Below are 20,466 nucleotides of genomic sequence, written 5' to 3'. Positions count from 1 at the left end.
AATATATATCATGATATTTATGATTTTTGAGGTCATCCATGTGAGCTGGTCTTTGTGAATATAGTTGTGTCGTTACCTAGTTTTTTGAACAACTGTGTTGGGCTGTTGGGTGCTTTTGAGAAGCAGATGTGGGCAATTGTTACTGGTTTTGTTGTATCTAAACTGCTGGAAGATAAAAAAATGAAAGCAGGCATTGTGCTTTCATATTTATACTATTGTACATACCGGTGTCAACATTTTGAAATTCTTTTTTGTTGATCCAATTTTATAATTTTGTACTTACCTTATTCAGAAATTGGGATGTGGAATACTTTTAAAGGTCCAATTTTTTGCCTCCGTGTCTGTTGTATTACTTCTTGTCTTGCTCTATCTCTTTATATATGCATGTATATAAATAATGTTTATGGAATTATTAGCAGAAATGATAATCTATTAATTTATGCAAAAGTTTGTGTTAATTTTATTTATTTATTTATTTGTGTATATAAAAATGTGAGTTCTCATATTTTTTATTTGATCCAAAATTTCCATTGCTTATCCTTCTAAAATAAAGGCAATTAATGTTGCATTTTCATTTTTTGCTCTCAGGCCATTATTACACTTTACACCTAGAAGTCCTGAGTGATAGTACTTTGTTCTTGATCTAGTTTTGGATTTCGAAGATTGTATTTTCTCCTCACAATTCTAAAGTTAATTGACTTAAGGTGGTCATTCATTTGTATTCCTTGAAGTCTGGCCTAACTGAGATGATACATGTGTCCCTTTTCCTACAAATACTTAAAAAAGGATATGAGTATTAGAAATGTAAAGAATACCCATGACTTGTTATTCATAACAAATTTATGGTTCTCATAAAAGTGATCAGAAGGTTTCTTTGTTTAATTTGACTCATTTCTTGTTACACAAACACTGTTAATTGATCAGGGTAGCATTGCAATCATATTGTTTCTCGATTCATGTAAGTTTGCATCTAAAGTGATTTTTTCCCTCTGTACTTAACAGTAGTTCGTTTTTTCTTTTGCCATTTCTTTTGTGTGCATGTGAGTGCGCTTTTTAGCATTTTGGTTGGGTTGGGGTGGTGTGGGGACTAGTGGATCCATTTCAATGCTACTTTTCTATATAAATTGACTAGCTAGATTTGTTGTTTACAAATCCTTGTCTGCAAACTGATTACATTCTGTCTGCTAATTTTTAATTTATCATCAATTTGTTTTATCAGATATGCATGGAATGGACAATTCTATTCCGCTTTCCCCACAATGGCTTCAGCCGAAACCTGGGGAAAACAAGCATGGGATGGTTTCTGCGGTAGGTCAGCAGTAACTATTTTTAATACTTTCTTATTTAGTGAAACTCCATAGCATGCTTATTTGGTTAGAAACAGAGTCATATATTATTGCTATTTGGTTATCGGGATAATCTATTACTTTTTATTGTTGTGTTTATTTTCTTTATCTGTTAACATGCATTGGTTCTGTTTTCTTTTTTTTTTCATACACAGGAAATTAGCCCGTATCCAGGTCATGCTGGTCGCTCAGATATTGGGAAGTTATCGGGAAACGGTGAGGCGTCGCATGACACTCATAAGAAAAAGGATGTTTTTAGGCCATCCTTGCTTGAAATTGAATCTGGTCGTCGTGAGCGCTGGCGTGATGAAGAAAGAGACACCAACTCTTCCATTCGCAGAGATCGTTGGAGGGATGGAGACAAGGAGCTTGGTGACTCGCGCAAAATGGATAGATGGATGGAGAACTCATCGGTGAGACACTTCGGAGAAGGTCGCCGTGGGACATCTGAGCGATGGAATGAATTGAATAACAAGGAAACTAATTATGATCAACGGCGTGAGAGCAAATGGAACACACGCTGGGGGCCAGATGACAAGGAGACAGAAGGTTCGCGTGACAAGTGGATAGACCCCAGTAGAGATGGTGACATGCCTCTTGACAAAGGGTCATCTTCTCTTACTAATCATGTAAAGGATGAGAAGGAGGGGGATTATTATCGGCCATGGAGGTCTAACTCCTCCCAAAACCGGGGAAGGATGGAGCCCCCTCATCACCAAAATCTTACGCCAAATAAACAAGCTGCGACATTTGCCTATGGTCGGGGGCGTGGAGAGAATAATCCTGGAACCTTTTCAGTTGGTCGTGGAAGGTTTAGCTCTAGTGGAATCCCGATGAGCAACATTCCTGGTCATTCACATTCTTTGGGAGCCATCTCGGACAAGGTTGATGGTGCCCATGGAGAGCCTTCCCCTTTGAAATACAGTAGGACAAAATTGCTTGACATTTACAGGAGGACTGAAATGAGATCCTATCAAAAACTATTAGATGGATTTGCAAAAGTGTCTTCTCTTTCACTGGAAGAATCATTAGACCCTCTGGCTCTTTGTGCCCCTACTTCTGAGGAGTTGGTAATTCTTTTTTACTATGTATATATATTTTTGGAGAACTATATAAAAATCATTTGTGATTTAGTGCATTATTGCTTGATTAGGTTATTTTGAAAGGAATTGACAAAGGTGACATTACAAGTAGTGGTGCACCTCAAATTTCTAAAGATGGATCTGTTGGACGGAATTCGATAGATAATATGCAATCAAGACGAACCAAACTTGGTATTGTACTAATCTAACATATGCACATGTATGCATATACTGCTCATGCATGTATTATAGGTGTGATTAACATCTGTTAGGACCCTATTTGTCTGAGCAGGTAGCAGAGAAGACATCTCTGTTGCTGTCGATGACGGTAGAGAGGAAAGTGCTGAAAATTCCAAGGCTCAGTATTCAAACTATTCAGATGGCTTTCCTCTTGAAAAGCAGATGCAATCTTACGGGTCTAACTCGAAAATGGAAGCTATGCAGGATCATCAGATCTACCTAGATAACAAGTTCAATACTGAAGGTAAATTAATACATAGAAACCACATGTCATGCAATTCCTTTTTTATATGATGTGCTCTTCAGTCAGATACTTTCTGTGGATCATAAAAAAATTCTTCAATTTTTTTCTTTTTTAAAGTATGGTGTTACTTTTTCTTTAACATTTGAATTCTCTGAGAGTATAGAATGGTCCTGGAGATTTGCCTGCGTAGGATTGTTACTCTCACCGTTTATATTTCAAAACTTGATGGTCAAGCTCTGTTTGATCATATTTCCTCTTTAAATTTAGTTTTAAATTTTGTTTCACCATGGGATGTTAGACTGATACTGTCCTAGCTCTAGCATACTACCCAAGAGGTCTGTAGTTAATCTGTAAAAAAGTACACGTTTTTTCTCCATTTAAAGTATTTATTATCACAACGTGTTCCTATTATTTGTTCTTTGTGCAGGTTTAAGAGGTGATAGTGCTCTCTATAGAAAGGTTGACGAGGTGGGCATTAGTAAGGAGTTGAACATGCAGGGAAGTTCCTCTGTTCATCCTGGAACTACATGGCGATTACCATCACTTGGAGAACGAGCACAGATGGCTTCTCATGATTGGAGAGAGATTTCAACTGATGCCAGATCAGGAGCCTTGGATTTGGGCTGGTCTCAGCCGCAGAAGAATGTCAATGATGAAAGGGGAAGTGGTTTGGCTGATTCATCTCTCTCCAAAGATGAACCAAAATGGCCAATTGTGGAGGACCCTATTGCTAGAAAGCAGACATCTACAGCTTTGGAAAGAGAACAGGAAACCCGTAAAGTGTTACAGCCTTCTCCGGAGGAACTTTTGCTTTATTATAAAGATCCACAGGGTGAAATCCAAGGTCCTTTTGCTGGGATTGATATTATTGGATGGTTTGAGGCTGGATATTTTGGGATCGATTTGCACGTTCGCGTAGCAAGTGCTTCAAGCGATACACCATTTTCATTACTTGGTGATGTTATGCCCCACTTAAGGGCAAAAGCTAGACCACCGCCTGGTTTTGGGGGACCAAAACCGAATGAAATTACTGATGCTTCTAATAGGTTAAACTTCAGTGGCTTTGGGAAGCTTCATTCTGGTTCAAATGAGACTGATATGGTGAAGAATGAACCTAGAAACCAACATGGTTCAACAACGGAAGCTGAGAATAGGTTTTTAGAGTCACTGATGTCTGGTAATTTGAGCAGTTCCCCACTTGAGAAGTTTGCTTTCTCTGAAGGTTGGTCTGATTAATGATATAATTTGCCTTTGATTTTAGAACATTAATCTCTAATGTAACTATAATTTGTTTGTTTCATTTTTCTTCTAGGAGCAGCTAATTCTGTTTGCGATAATTATTTTGATTTGTAGATTTACAAGGATATGGTGGAAATAATTCTGGGGGTGTGCCTCCATTGGGTGTCGACGGTGGTAATGACTTATACCTTTTGGCCAAGAAGATGACGCTTGAAAGGCAGAGGTCTTTACCCAATCCTTATCCTTATTGGCCAGGTAGAGATGCAGCAGTCATGGCTTCAAAGTCAGAGGTTTCGCTAGACTCAACAATGCAACATGCAAAACTCCTCTCTTCAATGGCTGACAACCCTCGTCAGACTCATTCTCAGAATGTGGATTTGATGTCTATCCTTCATGGTCTATCTGATAGGTCTTCAACCAGTGTTAATAATGGAGTCAACAGTTGGCCAAATTTTGCTGCCCAAGGTGCTGTGGATTCACTTCAGGACAAGTTTGACTTGCATAATGGTCAGAATTTTCCTTCACAAGCTGCACTTGGAATCCAACAGCAGAGGCTACAACAACAGAATCAGCCCTCTTTGACCAATCTTGTTGCTCAAGCTATAGAAAATCCTGGCATTTTAAACCATGAAAATCTACTCTCATCTGGACTCTCTCAAGATCCCCAAATGTTAAGCATACTGCAGCAGCAGTATTTGTTGCAGTTACATTCCCAGGCGCCGGTTCCTTCACAACAGCTGTCGGTGTTGGATAAGCTGTTGATGCTTAAGCAGCAGCAACAAAAGCAGGAAGAGCAGCAGCAGTTGTTGCGACAGCAGCAACAATTGCTTTCCCAGGTTCTTTCAGAGCATCATTCTCATCAGCGGTTTGGTGAGCCATCTTTTGGGCAGTTACAAGCAGCCACAGTGCCTCCATCAAATGCATCAGTGGATCATCCTCAGCTCTTAGCACACGAGTTGTTTCCGATTGGTTCTCAGATATCACCAGTTCCTAGTATGCCAGAGGAACCTATTGCTAGCAACTTTGTAAATTCGTCATCACAGGTTTCGCAGAATGTTAGTTACAGTGTCAATTCTGAATCCTCTTCTTTGCATTTGCCACATCAGATGTTTGGGAATGTCACCCGTCAGAAAAGTTGGGGTGCTACTCTGCCAGAGCAAATTGATGTTGTTCAGGACAAAAATTCATTGGTATCATCAGCAATGATGGAGAGCTCGCTGTTAACTGAGGTGGTGAATAAATCTTCACACGATCCTCCTGTTTTACAGAAAGGTGTCCTTGCCTCTGATGAGGGTTCTTTACAAAACATTTCAAGAACCAGTGAACCTGTGGGAGTTACAGCCTCTGAAGTAAATTTTGAACCATTGGGATCTCTTACCATGCCATTGGTAGGAACTCGCGGGAATGAAATTTTAATGCCTGAACAGGCAAATTCTGTGAGAGTTCAACCAGCAGCTGCAGCTGCTGTTGGGGTTCAGCAGGTTGGGACAGAGCAACGCAATGATGAGCCTTGCATGGTTAAAGAAGTAAAAAATGTTGATGTGCAGGAAGCTAGAAAAGCTTCAGAGAAGAAGTCCAGAAAGCAAAAGTCGAAGGCACATTCTGTTTCTGACCAGGCAAGGGGAGTGCCCAAGGCACCATTTTTGGAAAAGTTGAAGCAATCCGACACTGAAGGCACATATGTGGCTGACATGAAACTTGAGCCACAAATTATAGCAGGAGAATCAATTTATGGAATGTCTCCACAAAAGATGAAAGATAATAAGTCTGGGATTCCTGCTGCTGAAGCTATTCATTCTCAACAAGTTAACAGCTTGTGGCCTTCGACCATTGGAGGAGATGATGTGGAAACAGTGGAATTAAATGATGAAACTAGGCCAGTTGGATCGCTCCCAGTGCAGAATGTTCAAATGCAGCCTGGGCACCGAGCTTGGAAACCTGCACCTGGTGTCAAGGCAAAATCATTATTGGAAATCCAACAAGAAGAGCAAAGGATGGCAGAAATGGTGGTTTCTGAGGTCAGTGTTTCTGCTTCTGTTAACTCCACCAGTTCATCATCTCCATGGGCTGGAGTTGTCTCAGGTTCAGATCCTAAAACTTCTAAGGAACTTCACCAGGATACTGGCAGTGCGGAGTTAAATTTGGGGAGAACTGAAAGTTCTATGAATTTAAAAAGCAAGAAGAGCCAGTTACATGATCTTCTGGCTGAAGAAGTTTTGGTGAAAACCAATGAAAGAGAGGAGGTTCTGGACAATTCTTATGGTGCATCTCCCCTACCGCCTATTAACATCCCACTGGATTCAGTTGATGATGACAACTTTATTGAGGCTAAAGATACTAAAAAGGGTCGCAAAAAGTCTGCAAAAGCTAAAGGTGTTGGTAGTAAAGCATTGGTGTCTGTTGCTTCTGCTGATGTACCTGTTGCACCAGTTCCGGTGGAGAAGGTGAAAAATTCTCGCCCTGTACAACAGGAGGAGGTTTTGCCTGCACTCCCATCTGGGCCTTCGTTAGGAGATTTTGTTCTTTGGAAGGGGGAGTCTACAAATCCTTCCCCTTCTCCAGCATGGTCTACTGATTCTGGGAAGCTTCTTAAACCTGCATCATTAAGGGATATTCAGAAAGAGCAGGGAAAAAGGGTTTCTTCTGTGAATCAAAATCAGATGTCAGCTCCTCAAAAACCACAGCAAACTCAGACTGCACGTGGAAGTGTTTCTTCATGGTCACTGTCTGCATCATCTCCGTCCAAGGCTGCATCTCCTATTCAGATTAGTTCTAATTCTTCTGCTCAAACAAAATACAAAGGAGACGATGATCTATTCTGGGGTCCTATTGAGCCATCAAAGCAAGAACCTAAACAGTACGACTCTAATCTTTTTTCAGTTTCAATAATATCTATATGCTTATAGTTATGCTTGTTGCTTATTGCTATGTATTGATTGGCATATTTCATATTAATGCAAATAGGGTTAGATTGCTGGTTATATTGCACGACTGTGTTCTAAAAATAACTTATGTTAATAATATCTTTCTCATTTTCGCGATCTCTCTTTCGTGTGTGTTCACATACACAAAGTTGTTGCTGCCATTGTGTGTTGGTTTCTATTTTCATATTCTGTAATATTAGGGTCTGTTTGATATCATTTTTGTTTTTGGTTTTCTGTTTTTTGTGCCTGTAAAGTGAAAAAACAGATTATGAATATGCGTTTGTTTACTTTGCAGATTTTGATGGTTTTCAGCTGTTTTGCCAAAAAAAGAGAAAACCAAATTTCAGCTATTGCCAGAATATTTTAGTATTCAGAATTACCTTTTTTGGATTAAATCATTCATTTTATCTATATTTTTAATAAAAATAAAAATAAAATGATTATTTGAATTTAAAATATAATTAGAATAATAAATGCCTATAAAATTTAAAAATTAAAAATATTAAACCGTTTACAAAATATTTTTACTATATTTCAATTGTCATATACAATAAGATTGTTCTTTTAAAGTGAATTTTGAAACATAATAATTAAGTAAAATAATTATAATAATATATATTTTGTTATAGCATTTTTGATTTATACCCTTATTATTTAATCATATTTTGTAATTGTTATTTGATTCAAGTTAAAAATTGAATATATGTTTAATCAAGTTTCTGATTTGTTTTAGTTCTAGAAATATCAACCAAGTAGGTAGTCTTTGATTTTTTGTTTTTGGTTTTAATTTTCATAATTTTTCAGTGAGACCAAATGACCCTTTAATTATTCTTTGGAAGGTTTTTCCATCTGGGTAGATCATTTCCAGGGTTAATAAGTGTCTCTATGGTGATGATGTGATATGTTTTGCATTGTCCTCAAGCATTTATTGTTGGAGAACAGATGATTAGTGAAACAGGTAGGGAAAAGCAGCAAAGCCCTTTTTGCTGAAAATTGAGCCTCTGGTTGGATGAATTTAGTCTGTTTACAATTTTGAAATTGAATTACTTATTGCTTGCTACCTATACTGAGAAATTTTCTATGGGAAGAAAATCCATCTTGACAGCATTGGAAATTTGAAAAATAGCATAAAAAATTGAGAAAATCAGATGTTCTTACCTTGGAGAAATCCGGTTCAAATCTCACTGGAAAGGGCCTGGAGGGGGGGTTTGGGTTTGATTATGGGATTGGTAGTGGCCATGGCCCATTCGGTAGCACCAGATTTGGTGGCTTCCTAATGAACCCAATTTGAAAGAGAAGATTCTAGGTGGCATTTTGCTTGGGTTATCTAAATGCCATCATGGAATCACTTTCATGGGCATATTGTGTTTGGGAATAGGATTACTATCTCGTGGGAGTAATTTTTGTTTGGTTTGCTGATGAGGATTCTTGAAAATATGAGATTACAAGTGCTGGAATAGCATGTGTATTATAATGTTCTTTAATAAAACTATCATAATAGCATAATCTATTATGTTAACGATATTAGTTACACTCTTGACTAATACATTGTCATAATTAAGTTTATAAATTAAAGGAAAAATATCCAAAATTATTTGTAGAATTTATGTTTTCTTTGATATTACTTATTAGTGTATTACACAATAAAGATTGTCATCGGATACTATTATAACACATAGACAATTAGATATAGGGACTGCTAAAAATCCAAAATATTTAGGACATGAATGACAGAAACTTGTTGATTAAAGTTTTATAATATTATATATAAATACATTACATATTTCAACTATGAAGTTTTAATATTTACATAACAGTATTTGTGAAAAAATCTAAAAAGTAAATATTCATCTTCTTATGTAGTTATATTAATTATTTTGTAAAAAAAATGCAGTATATGACTTATTCTATTGTAAATGTTAATAAGTTGTAACTTTTTGAAAAAAATTCAAAATTTTTATGTCTATTCTTTTTTCCTTGTTTTATGAAGAAAATAAAATGAAATAAAATCACATTACTTTCACTATGTCTTACATGTCTTTCAAGACATTAAAAAAAAAGGGCAGCCTGGTGCACAAAGCTCCCGTGTATGTGGGGTCCGGGGAAGGGGCGGACCACAATGGGTCTATAGTACGCAGCCTTACCTTGCAGTTTTGCAAGAGGCTGTTTCCACGCCTTGAACCCGTGACCTCCAGGTCACACGGTGACAACCTTATTGTTGAGCCTTCAAAGCATGTCTTTCAAAACATGTTTCAAGAAATTGTTGGGAGATCCAAAGAGTGCCAGAAAGTATTGGAGAAGTATCCTACATTAGTATTATATATTTGAAACCAGTGTTTTAAAAGGCGAAGGCGTAAGGCAAGGCGTAAGCCTAAAGGTGTAAGCATTTTGGGACTATTTTTTTAAATAATTAATAAATAAAATCAATTTATGTATAATAAAAAAATGTGAAAAATTTTAAAATAATAGAGAAAAATATAAAAACATAATTTTTAAATGTCATATAGGCCAATTTTAAGTTTTTACTGACAAACATAAACAATATATATTAAAAAAATAAGCATGAGCCATAAGAAAAAGCCAAATTAAAGATGTCTCAAGATTCTAATTTCAAAGCCAGCTGCAGCCAACAGAGCGGCAGAGAGTACGAGAGGGTGAGAGGGTCGCGGAGAGAGGTGAGAGACTGCAGAGTGTTGCTGCAGAGAGACGACAGCTCCGAAGGGTTCGTCGAAGGGAAAACATATGTTAGAATGAGTCGTTGGAGGCAGATCAGAGTTTGGAAGGGAACGTCTACTCGTCGGAGAGAGACGAGAAGCTTGGAGGAATTGTTGGAAGCAGCTGCCGAGTCGTCGGAGAGAGAGGTGGTGCTGGAGGAATTGTCGGAGTCTGCAAGGTCTTAAATTTTGATTTCGACTCAAATTTTGAAGTTCCAAAAGAATGGAAATTTCAACGGAAATTTTGATTTCGATGTCAATTTTGATTTTGACTTGAAAAAATAGCGGATAGTAAAGCATGGAATTCTTTGTGAAACTTTAGAAATGGTTAACAAACATAATAATATAAGTTTTAGGACTAATATATAACAAATTAAATACATCTATGTTTTGTATGAGGTAGAAAAGTTGTAAAATATTATGTGTATCAAACATATTTGTGAGATAATATTCATTAAACATATTCAGTTAATACAAATGAAATTCATAAATCATTTAAATATTATTTATTATACAAATAATGATAATTTAGACATGAATGGTTAAATAAAATGTTATTCTAAGTTTATTTTTCCATATAATTTCAAAAGCACTTGTAATAATCTTTTGTTTCGATAAAATAAATAAAATAAATTAAAAGAGAAATTTCACTTCACTCCTAAATCTCTCATTTAAATTCTTGTAAAATTTCATTGTATAGTTAAAATTTCGACTAGTTTCCCTAAAATTTCGAGATTTCGATAAATTTCAGACGATTCGTTTAGATTTCGTCGGAAATTATGCAAGACGGAAATCGACTGCCATTTCGATTTCGAGGGCAATGGAAATCGAAAATTTCGACAATTTCAGGGAAATTTAAGACCATGGGAGAGAGAGCAGAGGCTATTGTTGAGGAGAAGACTTGCTGGTTGCTTCGTCGAGGGAGCAGAACAGAGGAAGCTTCGTGCGAGAGACGTAGGATAGGGCTTTCGATGCATTCTGGGTTCTGCCCTGTTCAATTTATGTTATAAACCAAGAATCCCAAAAGGCGTATGCCTTGGCATTTGAGGCGTAAAAAGGCGAGACTTTACACCTGAGGCGTACGCCTTTTAGGAATTACGCATTTCCACTAATGCCTTAGGGCGTTTTAGGCCCAAAATGCATCAAGAGGCGCGTCTCAAGAACGCCTTTTAAAACACTGTTTGAAACTATATACAGGTTAATGAAGCATCCTGTCTGCAAAGAAGGTTTCAAGAAGTGTTATGAGTTCGAGACAGTACTTAAATATATTACTATTATATTTTTTAAAATTAAAATTGTTAAAAAAAAATTAAATGCATGTGATGAAGGGGCATTGTCAAGGAGTCATGAGATATAGAAGGGAGGAAAGGGGAAGAAGGGAGTGGGAAAGAGAGGAGAGAGGGAATACAAGGGGGAAATCTCTCGTTCACTTCGAGTTCAAATTCATCAACCACCTTTTACATGGCCTTCACACACTATTTATAAGAAAGCCTTTAACACATGAACTTACATATATACCCCTAAAACTAAATTAAATTACATACATACCCTTAAAATACACAAATATTACAAACACCCCAATACACATAATCCTATACTAATTAAACAAAACACACAATTAACTACTAACCAAACCCAACAACTGCTTAACCCAATTTTTCTTAATTATTATCCAACAAAGATCTTCCCAAGGTCTTGCTTCTTATCTTACAACAAATCTCTCCTAGTTTGAAAAAATTGGCCTCAAATTTTGAAATGTTGGAGGAGTAGAAGTAAGAAGCAAAATTGGACTCTTTGAGAGCCAACGCTGAGTGATGCAAGAAACCATGCTCCATTAACAGCACCATAGACTTGAATTGAGAATTGGCATCAATGAACCTAGAGTTGTGTCTCGATCAGATTTTTCAACAACACAAAACCTATTTTCTGCTTTATAGAATCACTATACCCTTATTGGGATTTGATTTCCATATCAATACACTTTCCAATTGGTTGCCTTATGTCATTGTGCTGCTTGTAGATTTGTGCAAGTGAAATAAATAAAACAAAGTCTTGCACTGGATAAACAGGGAATTGCATAGTGGCTTTTATACACTAGGTGGCTAGGTGCAGTGAAGACCAATGTTTTAATATGGTCAATCAACATTCTCCTTCAGGTTTGCCTCAAGATGGGGCATGCCAAAATGTTTTGAGGTGTAGTCTAAAATACTGAAGCTTGGAGAAGGCAGATGAGGCCTACGAATTTATACAAAAGCATGCTTTTTGCACCTTTTTGGTTAAAACTTCTGCATTTCAGGTACTCACAACATTTCTTTTTCGTGTAAAAGTTAAATTGGATTTGGCTTGAAAAATTTAATGAGATATTTGAGAGTTGCATCTTAGGTCTTGAAATTGAACTTGGTAATGTCGTGTTAATTTCTTGGTATGATTTACATAATGAATTTAATAATATTTTTAGAATGGCTAACAAGTTAAGAATTCTGTGTGAAATTTTAAAATTTCTTGTGCAATTTTATTTATTTTAAAAATTTTTAGAAATATATGTTGTTCATATTTACATATTTTGGTCTAAATGTACTATTCTGAAAGGCCTTGCGTCTCAATGCCAAGACTTATGTGTCACCTCATAAAGGTTAAAACATGTGATCTTATGCCTTTGCCTTTCAAAAAAGTTGGTGATGATCCGATCGCCAAAGTTATGGGTCAAGTGAGTGATGTAGGTTGTAGAGATACAGGAAAAAAGAGAAATGAGGGGGAGGAGTAGAACTAAGAAATAAGGTTACTCTGTGTGTGCGCACGCACTAATTCACCATCTCAGTGACACAACTACTAGAGTATTTGGACCCTACAATTTAACAGAAACACATCTAAATAACCCAATATTGTAGAAAATTTACTCAACAAAAAAAAATATGAGAGAGAGAGAGAGAGAGAGAGAGAGAGAGAGAGAGAGAGAGAGAGAGAGAGAGCAGATACGAATTAACCTTCTCAAATATACAACTGCTAAAGTATTTGAACCCTACAATTAACAAAAAGCACATTTACAAAATAATGCAACATTATAGAAAATTACTAGGCAAAAAACATAAGGTCTAATTCATGGATGTTGCTCTAAATTTATGATGGAAATAACTATGGCGAATAGGTGGCCTGAAATTATGAAGGTGTTCCTCTTTCATACTCCCTTGCAAAAGGTACTTGACCGTAGAGGGAGTAACTGTGTGTAGGTATGACACTAAAAGGGTGTTTTGTTCATGACATTAAAAATATTTTCATGGAACGACAGTTTTAGGAATCTTAATCTTGGGAATGAGACACTCATGTCATGGGAATATTTTTATTTGATTTGCTTTGTAAAATTCTCAGGAATGTAAGCATGAGTTCCAATGTCAATGTTTTGCTTCAACATGAGAATCCTAGCAGGCATTTCATGAAATGACCATTATACCCTTGGTTGTGCGTATAACCAATAGATAAAGAATAATTATATTTTCGTAACTAAAACCTACTAAAGATATTTACTTTGATTAAATACATGTCCTAAAATTTTCAACAATCATAAATTAAAAAAATTTAGAACTTAAATTATCAATAAACTGAAATAATCAATTGCAATATAGTTTCTAAATATTAACTCCTATATTAAACTCTTATAATAAAATAGTAGTATTTTTATGTTATTAATAGATTTTTATTTTAACTCTTATTTTATTAGCAGGGGTATTATTGTCTAACCATCAAAATAATGAGGGCAATTTCGTGCAAAAAAGTAGGATTCTGATGGGAATAGGATTCCCATGAAGAATAGAATGTCCATGTCTATGAAAATCCTTTCATTCCTAGGAATGTGAACATTCCCAACATGTTTGATTCCCACGCTCAAACAAACGTGGGATTGAGATTCTATGGGCATCACATTGCTGAGAATTGTGAAAGTTGCTGTGAACCAAATGCCCCCTAACAGCTTAGGAGCACTCGTGAGCATCATCTTCTGTAAGCCACATAGCGTTTGAAGAAGAGTTCTCTCTCCACTTTTTCAAGATTCTTCAAGAACCACTTTTGAGTAGAAGTGATGAACTCGTCATCTAAAATAGACTCTGATGTGTCGTGTGGTTGTGTAATGGAATGGGCCTGATCAACAGCTGAACTTGGATGAGCTCTGGATAACAAAAGTGGCTGGAAAAGTTGAAAATGCACCGGTAAGAGGTCAAAATCCTCCACATTGAAAACTGGAGTAATGGATGCATGATCAGGCAAATCAAGTAAATACCCATCTTAAGGGTTGAGAATGGTCCAATGCTGCAGGCATGAAGCTTTTTGAAGGAATTTCTAGGGTAGCAGTCAGTCTAATGCAAAGTAGGACTGCCTGCATTATTTATGACTCCAATTCGGTTTATTTATTTTCTGCCTCGATTCAGGACAAATATGCATGAATTTAACCTTTTGTTTATTTGTTGTGTAATTTTTTGTAATGTTGGGGTTATTTTGTTAAATATGTGTTTTAGTTAATTATAGGGTTTAAATACTTTGTAAGTATGTTTTTGACAATTATCCTTTTGGATTTCTGAACTGATCCCAGTCTCTCTTCTCATGTACATCTCTCTCCCTCATCCCCTCTCTCTCTTTCTCCATCTCTTCCCTGTATCCCTTGTCCCACATGAGTGGGCTTCATGAAAATGGAAGGCCCATTTAACTAAACTTCTCTATGATCTGATGCAACAATGCTTCTAGAGCTAGGGAAGGTAAAGGCAACATGGTTTGTTATTGGGAGGCAGTGCAAGCCCATAAAAGATAATGTAGTCTCTGTATTCACATGAGAAGGCCTGTATTGAGAATTTGCTCCAAGGAGTTGGAGAGCAAGTGCTTGAACAAAAAAGAGAGGGCTGATTGTTGAAGTTCATGCAAGAGGAAGTGGCGGAAAGACAAATCTCCCTAATAAGATGAAACATGGAATGGATGTTTCGTTTTAATCCTTGCAAGTGGATCAATATCCAAAAACCCTAGGTTGTCTTGGTTGGAGTATGCAAGTGCATGAGATCCATCAGTAAACTTGACACCCACGATGTGATCCATCTGTCCCACCCCTACCCCACCTCACCCTACCACAAAAAAAAGAAAAAAGAAAAAAAAGAAACACCTTTCCCTTTTTGTAGGTTATTTTCAATCAGTTATTAGAATTGCTTAATTGTTTTGAGCCAGTTGGAACCACTGATGATTTCTTTGAAATTGGTGGTTTTTGGGACCAAAATTGTTTCATATGGTTGTCCATAACAGGAACTTTCACCTGAAATCTCTCATTTAATATTTAGGTGCTCCTGTTTCTAGTCACTGATACTTGGTTGCGGAATAATTAATTTTATATATAGTTTGCATGTTATGAAGAATATAGAAGTAGTCTAACATGTGATGTCTTGCCTTTAGTGCCACAATGCGCTAATGAATGTATTCTTGGTATTGAGATAAAGACCTTAATTGATGCTGATATAATGTCAACGTCACCATTAAGATTGATTCTTTTTATTTCTTTGCTGGCAAAATTAAAGTTTTGTTTCTATTTATTTTTTAATGCTTCATATTTTTGTTTTTTGTTGACATTGTCTGAAAATATTCAGTGACATTTATTGAATAAAGTGAAGGAAAATGTAAATTGCCTTTATGCAGGAATGATTTCCCTCAACCCCCAAACCAGGTCAGTTGGGGAACTAAGAACACTCCCATAAAGGGCGCTTCAAGTGGGTCATTGGGCCGACAGAAGCCTGTGAGTGGCAAACCTGCAGAGCGTCCTCTTTCATCCTCTCCTGCGCCTGTGCAGCTTTCTTCTCATAAAGGAAAGAGAGATGCGATAAATAAGCATTCTGGTGAGCAACTGTAACCTTGGCGGATGCTTTCATCCCAACAGGCATATTGTCTTTTTGGATTTTCCCTTCTGTTTTAGTAAAATTTTTCTCTTTGCAGAGGCCATGGATTTTAAGGATTGGTGCGAAAGTGAGTCTGTCAGGCTTACAGGGACAAAGGGTATTTTTTTGGTTCCTGCTCCTTTATTTGTAATCATTTTAGTTTTTTACAGATTTTGATTTAGCTAGTAGAGTAGTACGGGCACTTGAATCCTGATTTATTTTATGGGGTTGTCATCCAAAAACCCAAAAAATAAAAAAACCAAGAAAAGGCTATGAAACATAAAATGGAGTGCACAAGAAAACAAGTTCACAAATCTCTAAAAGCTGCTGCCGTCTGGTGTTTTGAGTGCTGTTTTTTTGTTTAACTGGGAGATCTGGCTGATCTTTTCTTATTCCTGGCTAGATACGAGCTTCCTGGAATTTTGCTTGAAGCAACCAAGATCAGAGGCTGAGATACTTTTAGTGGAGAACTTAGGGTCATTTGATCCTAATCATGAATTCATCGACAAGTTCCTGAACTACCTGGAATTCTTACCAGCCGATGTACTTGAAATTGCCTTCCAGAGTCGGAATGATCACGTCAGTGGTTTGAGTGCCGGAGTTGTGAATTCTGACATTGTGGGTGTTGCTGATTTTGAGCGAGATTCTGCAATGGGTCATGAGGGCTCTGCGAAAGGCGGAGGGAAGAAGAAGGGGAAGAAAGGAAAGAAGGTTAGCCCAGCAGTTTTGGGTTTTAACGTTGTTAGCAACCGGATCATGATGGGCGAGATTCAGACCGTTGAAGATTCGGGGTGAGGTTGTGAGGGCAGTTGTAAATACATTTGTCTGAAAGACGTCTGTAAATGTTTTGTTTTGTTCTCTTTTTTTTTTCTCCCCTAGGATTTTTGTTTCTACGGTAATTATAGAGCAACCGTAGCAGCACTAATTTAATCTGCTTACGCGATTTTGTGAAGTAATGTTTTAACATTAATCAGTGTTCCTTAATTTTTCTGGCAAGGGTTAGAAAAATATTTTGGCAGAGCTTAATCTAATCAGGGTAACTTTTCTCCTTCAATATTTCCACTAGGCTTGATGTTTTATCAGCTGTTTAGTGCCTCCTTTTGTTGTTCAATGAAGGCATTATATAATTAATTAGAAGTGCGAGTATTGAGGAGGCGGGTCTATTGATTGGTTCTCTGTAAGTTACGTTTGTGTCGATTGTGAAATAAGGTGCAAGCGGGGTTGCGGATGTTCTGGATTTTGGCTCCTTTGACATTGTTACGGGATATTTTATTATATTTACACTAATCAAACACTTGTATAATTAAATTAAGTAAACATTGTAGGATTGAGGTAAGCAATTGCGTTTTCACAAACCTTAGATTTTGTGAATAAGGCCTGGTCTTTCTTTCTTTCTTTCTTTCAATTTTGGTTTCAGGATATCTACCCTATTTTTGGGAGTTTGGAATTTTAGGTTGGTTGGTGATTTTGGATAAAACACATTTCGGAATTTTGTTGAGTTTTGTTTTTATTCATACAAATTCATAACTATTGTGTACGTACTCTCACAAATTTCAAGACTATTATGGCCATGGTTAGTCCCCAATGAGTATTGTGCTTCTTCACCAGCTAAAGGCTCCGCAATTGACGAACTAACTAATCTTTGCTATCTAACTTTTAAATTATTACCACCATCCGTAGGATATAGCCAATGTTAGTCGGACAATGTTTTATGGTTCCAAATGTCGGACAATTGGGAAACATGCGGCAAAAGTGAAAGTTATTAAAATATAAATATTTAGGCGAATGAATGACAAAAAGACAAAATAGGAAATGAGCATATAATTTAAGTATAACACTAGATGAAGGCAAGATAACAGAAGGGCTACTTCGATGGTTTGGGTATTTAAAACTCAGGTCTAGTAAAACACTTATGAGGAGGAGTATATTAGTTATCGTTTCTGACTTGAAAAGAGGTAGTGATAGACTTATAATAACTTGCAGTGAAGTAGTAAGGATTTAATAACCCTTAATCTAATAGAGGAAAACATTATCGTTCAAATTAATTGACGGAAAAGGATTCATATTATTGACCTCACCTAATAGAACTTAAGACTAATTATATATATATATATATATATATATATATATATATATAAATTTTTAGTAGACAATAAATGAATAGTAGGGTCAAAGAAGTACACGCTAGCTTGTAATAACATATTTGGATGATAGAATAACATTTTCTTTTCTTGAATTACTGAGCAAAATTTTAGTAGTATTAAATATTTAAAATAAAAAATTTATAAAAACATCGACATATAGTCATATTAAAACATCTGATTACTTATAATAAATACATTTGTCAATTCCACTTGTTTTAAAATCATAAGAAATTAAACATAAATCAAATTTCTAATGCAACTGTGTTGGTGCTTGCTTTGAACGATACAAAATTTATGCAATTTGCTTTCTTTCTTTTCTTTCTAGGTTCATAAGTTGATGCAAATTTTGCTTTCAAATCTTCATTTGGAAAATTAATTTTTGCACCCATTTTTTGAATAATAAAATTTTGCATGTTTTGTACAATAACCAAAAGTCCAATGGGAATAATTTAGCTCATATAAGAGAAAATTTCAAACACTTAAATAAAAGCGATTTCATTTTATTATTACTAGCAGAGACCCCATACTATACACGACATATGCTTCTAAAAATATGTCTTAAATCAAATTATTTAACTATGAAATTATAAAAAAAATATATGAAATTTTAATTTCATGTGTTAAATCACAAAGTTTTACCTTCAAATATTTTTCTTGTACCAACCCACAAGATAATATTAATAATTCAGTATTTCTTAAATAAAAATGACTTTTTTTTTTTTTTTCCTATTTTCTCTTTCTAGAAAATAAAATTTTAGCTATGAAAGTAGGAAACAATATCTAAAGTTTGAAGGGAGGCCAATCAAAACTATGCACTTATTTATAGTCCTGTCAGGCATATGGATCGAGCTTAGGTTGCTCATGCACCCAAGTAGATGTATTTTTCGATACCCTTATCAACTTTATCGAGATAAGCAGATTGTAACAATTGATCAAGGTGATGTAAAAATGTTGGTCTATGATAAAGGTGATTTTAAAGAGGATGGTGGGAGAGGTGTTGTTGAGGCTGTTAATCGTCCCAGTCGGGAGTATATAGAGTCAGAGGGGGGGGGGTGAATGGACTCTTTTTGCGTATTTGGGTTTTCTCTATAAAATAAAATACTTGACAAAATTCAAGCTATTATATCACAATATATGAAACGTAAATCATGCACAAGACAAACAAAATGAAGAGTAGCGAGAGAAAAGCTTAACACTGGAGTTTTAATGTGGTTTGACACCAAGCCTAGGTCCACGCCTTAGCACCAAGTTAAGGATTCCACAATCCACTATAAAACTCCTTCCCCGGCGGAGCAAAGCTTTGCAACTCGGTTACCAAACCTTACACTTAGGAACAAATTCCTATTGTGCTCACCAAGAGCTTTCACCATGCGGTTCACCAAGAACCTTCACGATGGTCCACAACGAACCTTACAACAAGAAGATGATTACAATGAAAATGCTCATTGATTGAGCAAATATCAAATGCAAAGCAAACCTCATACTTAATATCTCAAGGAATGAATCATATAAGACAAGTGACCAAGAGAGATGAGCACTTGTGAATATGAACTAAATGCAAAGTGTTAGGTTTTGGATTCAATTCTATTTTTCACTAAATGCTTGTAAAAATAATCAAAACCATGTTAAAAAAGTCTATGGACTTGTATTTATAGGCAAAAACCTCTACAAGGTTTTAACTAGCAGTTGGGAGCAATTCTCACAAGAAACTAGCTGTTTTCTAGCCGTTATGGTGCTGGGCACGAGACCACTCGTCGACGAGTCCCTTGCACTCGTCGACTAGTCACCTGGGCAGGAAACTAGCGTTGGCTACTAGTTTTACTTGTCGACTAGTGTCGACTAGTCACTCGTCAACGAGTCCCATGATCTCGTTGACAAGTGCCTCAAAAAAAGTCATTAACATGAAAGTTGTGGGATTTTTTTTTTAAACTTTCCAGGGGCACCAAGATTTCCTTTTTTGGAGTATTCTACCAAAAGTTATGCCCCAAATACCGAAAAGTGTTCAAGAAATTTGATAGTGCATAATTAAGGTTTTAAACCCAATCAGGACCAAGTTTGTAAAAGATTATAACACTAATATAATTTAAAACTTGTCCTTATAAAATTTCTTTTGAATATAAGATATCTTATTTATGAAAACATATTTTAAAGCTCATTTAGATATCTTATATGCCTATGTCCTATATATAAAGTACTTGACTTTCTTTGAACCTTTAGGACATAAAGCTCGTTTTGACACAAAATTGGGACAAAGTATGAAAATGTTTATAAAACCAAGATGTTGAAAATTTGTCCCTTTCGAAAACATATTTGAATTTAGGATTCATTTGACAAACTCTTAAATTTAACTTTGAAAATTATGAAAGTTGAGTTTGTGACTTTAGGGGCAATCCTATAAACTCATGTGTAGTATGCATGCATTTGCTCAACTCTTACTAAAAAATCATGTAAGAAACAAAAACGCAAGAGTTACAAAATACACTACCTCACACAACCCACATTACAAATAATACAATCATTAAGCTTTGGTTGTGCTTGAGTCCTTCCGAGTGAGTGTCCTTTTGATCTTTCCTTCTCAACCTCAACTCGGTCCAATCTTTGCCTTTGATCCAATATTTTATGTATTTCTCACTTGA

At 36.0% G+C, this 20,466-nt stretch overlaps 1 protein-coding gene across 1 annotated transcript in view; it reads left to right on the top strand.

Moving 5' to 3' along the window:
- Window positions 1-16,740, top strand: part of LOC131163004 (protein ESSENTIAL FOR POTEXVIRUS ACCUMULATION 1) — a 28,384-nt gene extending 11,644 nt beyond the window's left edge. Inside the window, exons 2-10 of the mRNA XM_058119678.1 lie at window positions 1,220-1,308; window positions 1,502-2,416; window positions 2,500-2,620; window positions 2,721-2,912; window positions 3,340-4,134; window positions 4,266-7,008; window positions 15,451-15,647; window positions 15,745-15,804; window positions 16,090-16,740. Of these exons, the coding sequence (XP_057975661.1) occupies window positions 1,220-1,308; window positions 1,502-2,416; window positions 2,500-2,620; window positions 2,721-2,912; window positions 3,340-4,134; window positions 4,266-7,008; window positions 15,451-15,647; window positions 15,745-15,804; window positions 16,090-16,481 (5,504 nt within the window). The 3' untranslated portion in view covers window positions 16,482-16,740. The remainder of the gene's footprint in view (window positions 1-1,219; window positions 1,309-1,501; window positions 2,417-2,499; window positions 2,621-2,720; window positions 2,913-3,339; window positions 4,135-4,265; window positions 7,009-15,450; window positions 15,648-15,744; window positions 15,805-16,089) is intronic.
- Window positions 16,741-20,466: the final 3,726 nt, after the last annotated feature.

The sequence above is a fragment of the Malania oleifera genome, chromosome 8, assembly GCF_029873635.1.
Source record: "Malania oleifera isolate guangnan ecotype guangnan chromosome 8, ASM2987363v1, whole genome shotgun sequence".
Taxonomy (NCBI): domain Eukaryota; kingdom Viridiplantae; phylum Streptophyta; class Magnoliopsida; order Santalales; family Ximeniaceae; genus Malania; species Malania oleifera.
Note: the sequence above shows the minus strand (reverse complement) of the source record. Positions and strands in the feature narration are given on the sequence as shown.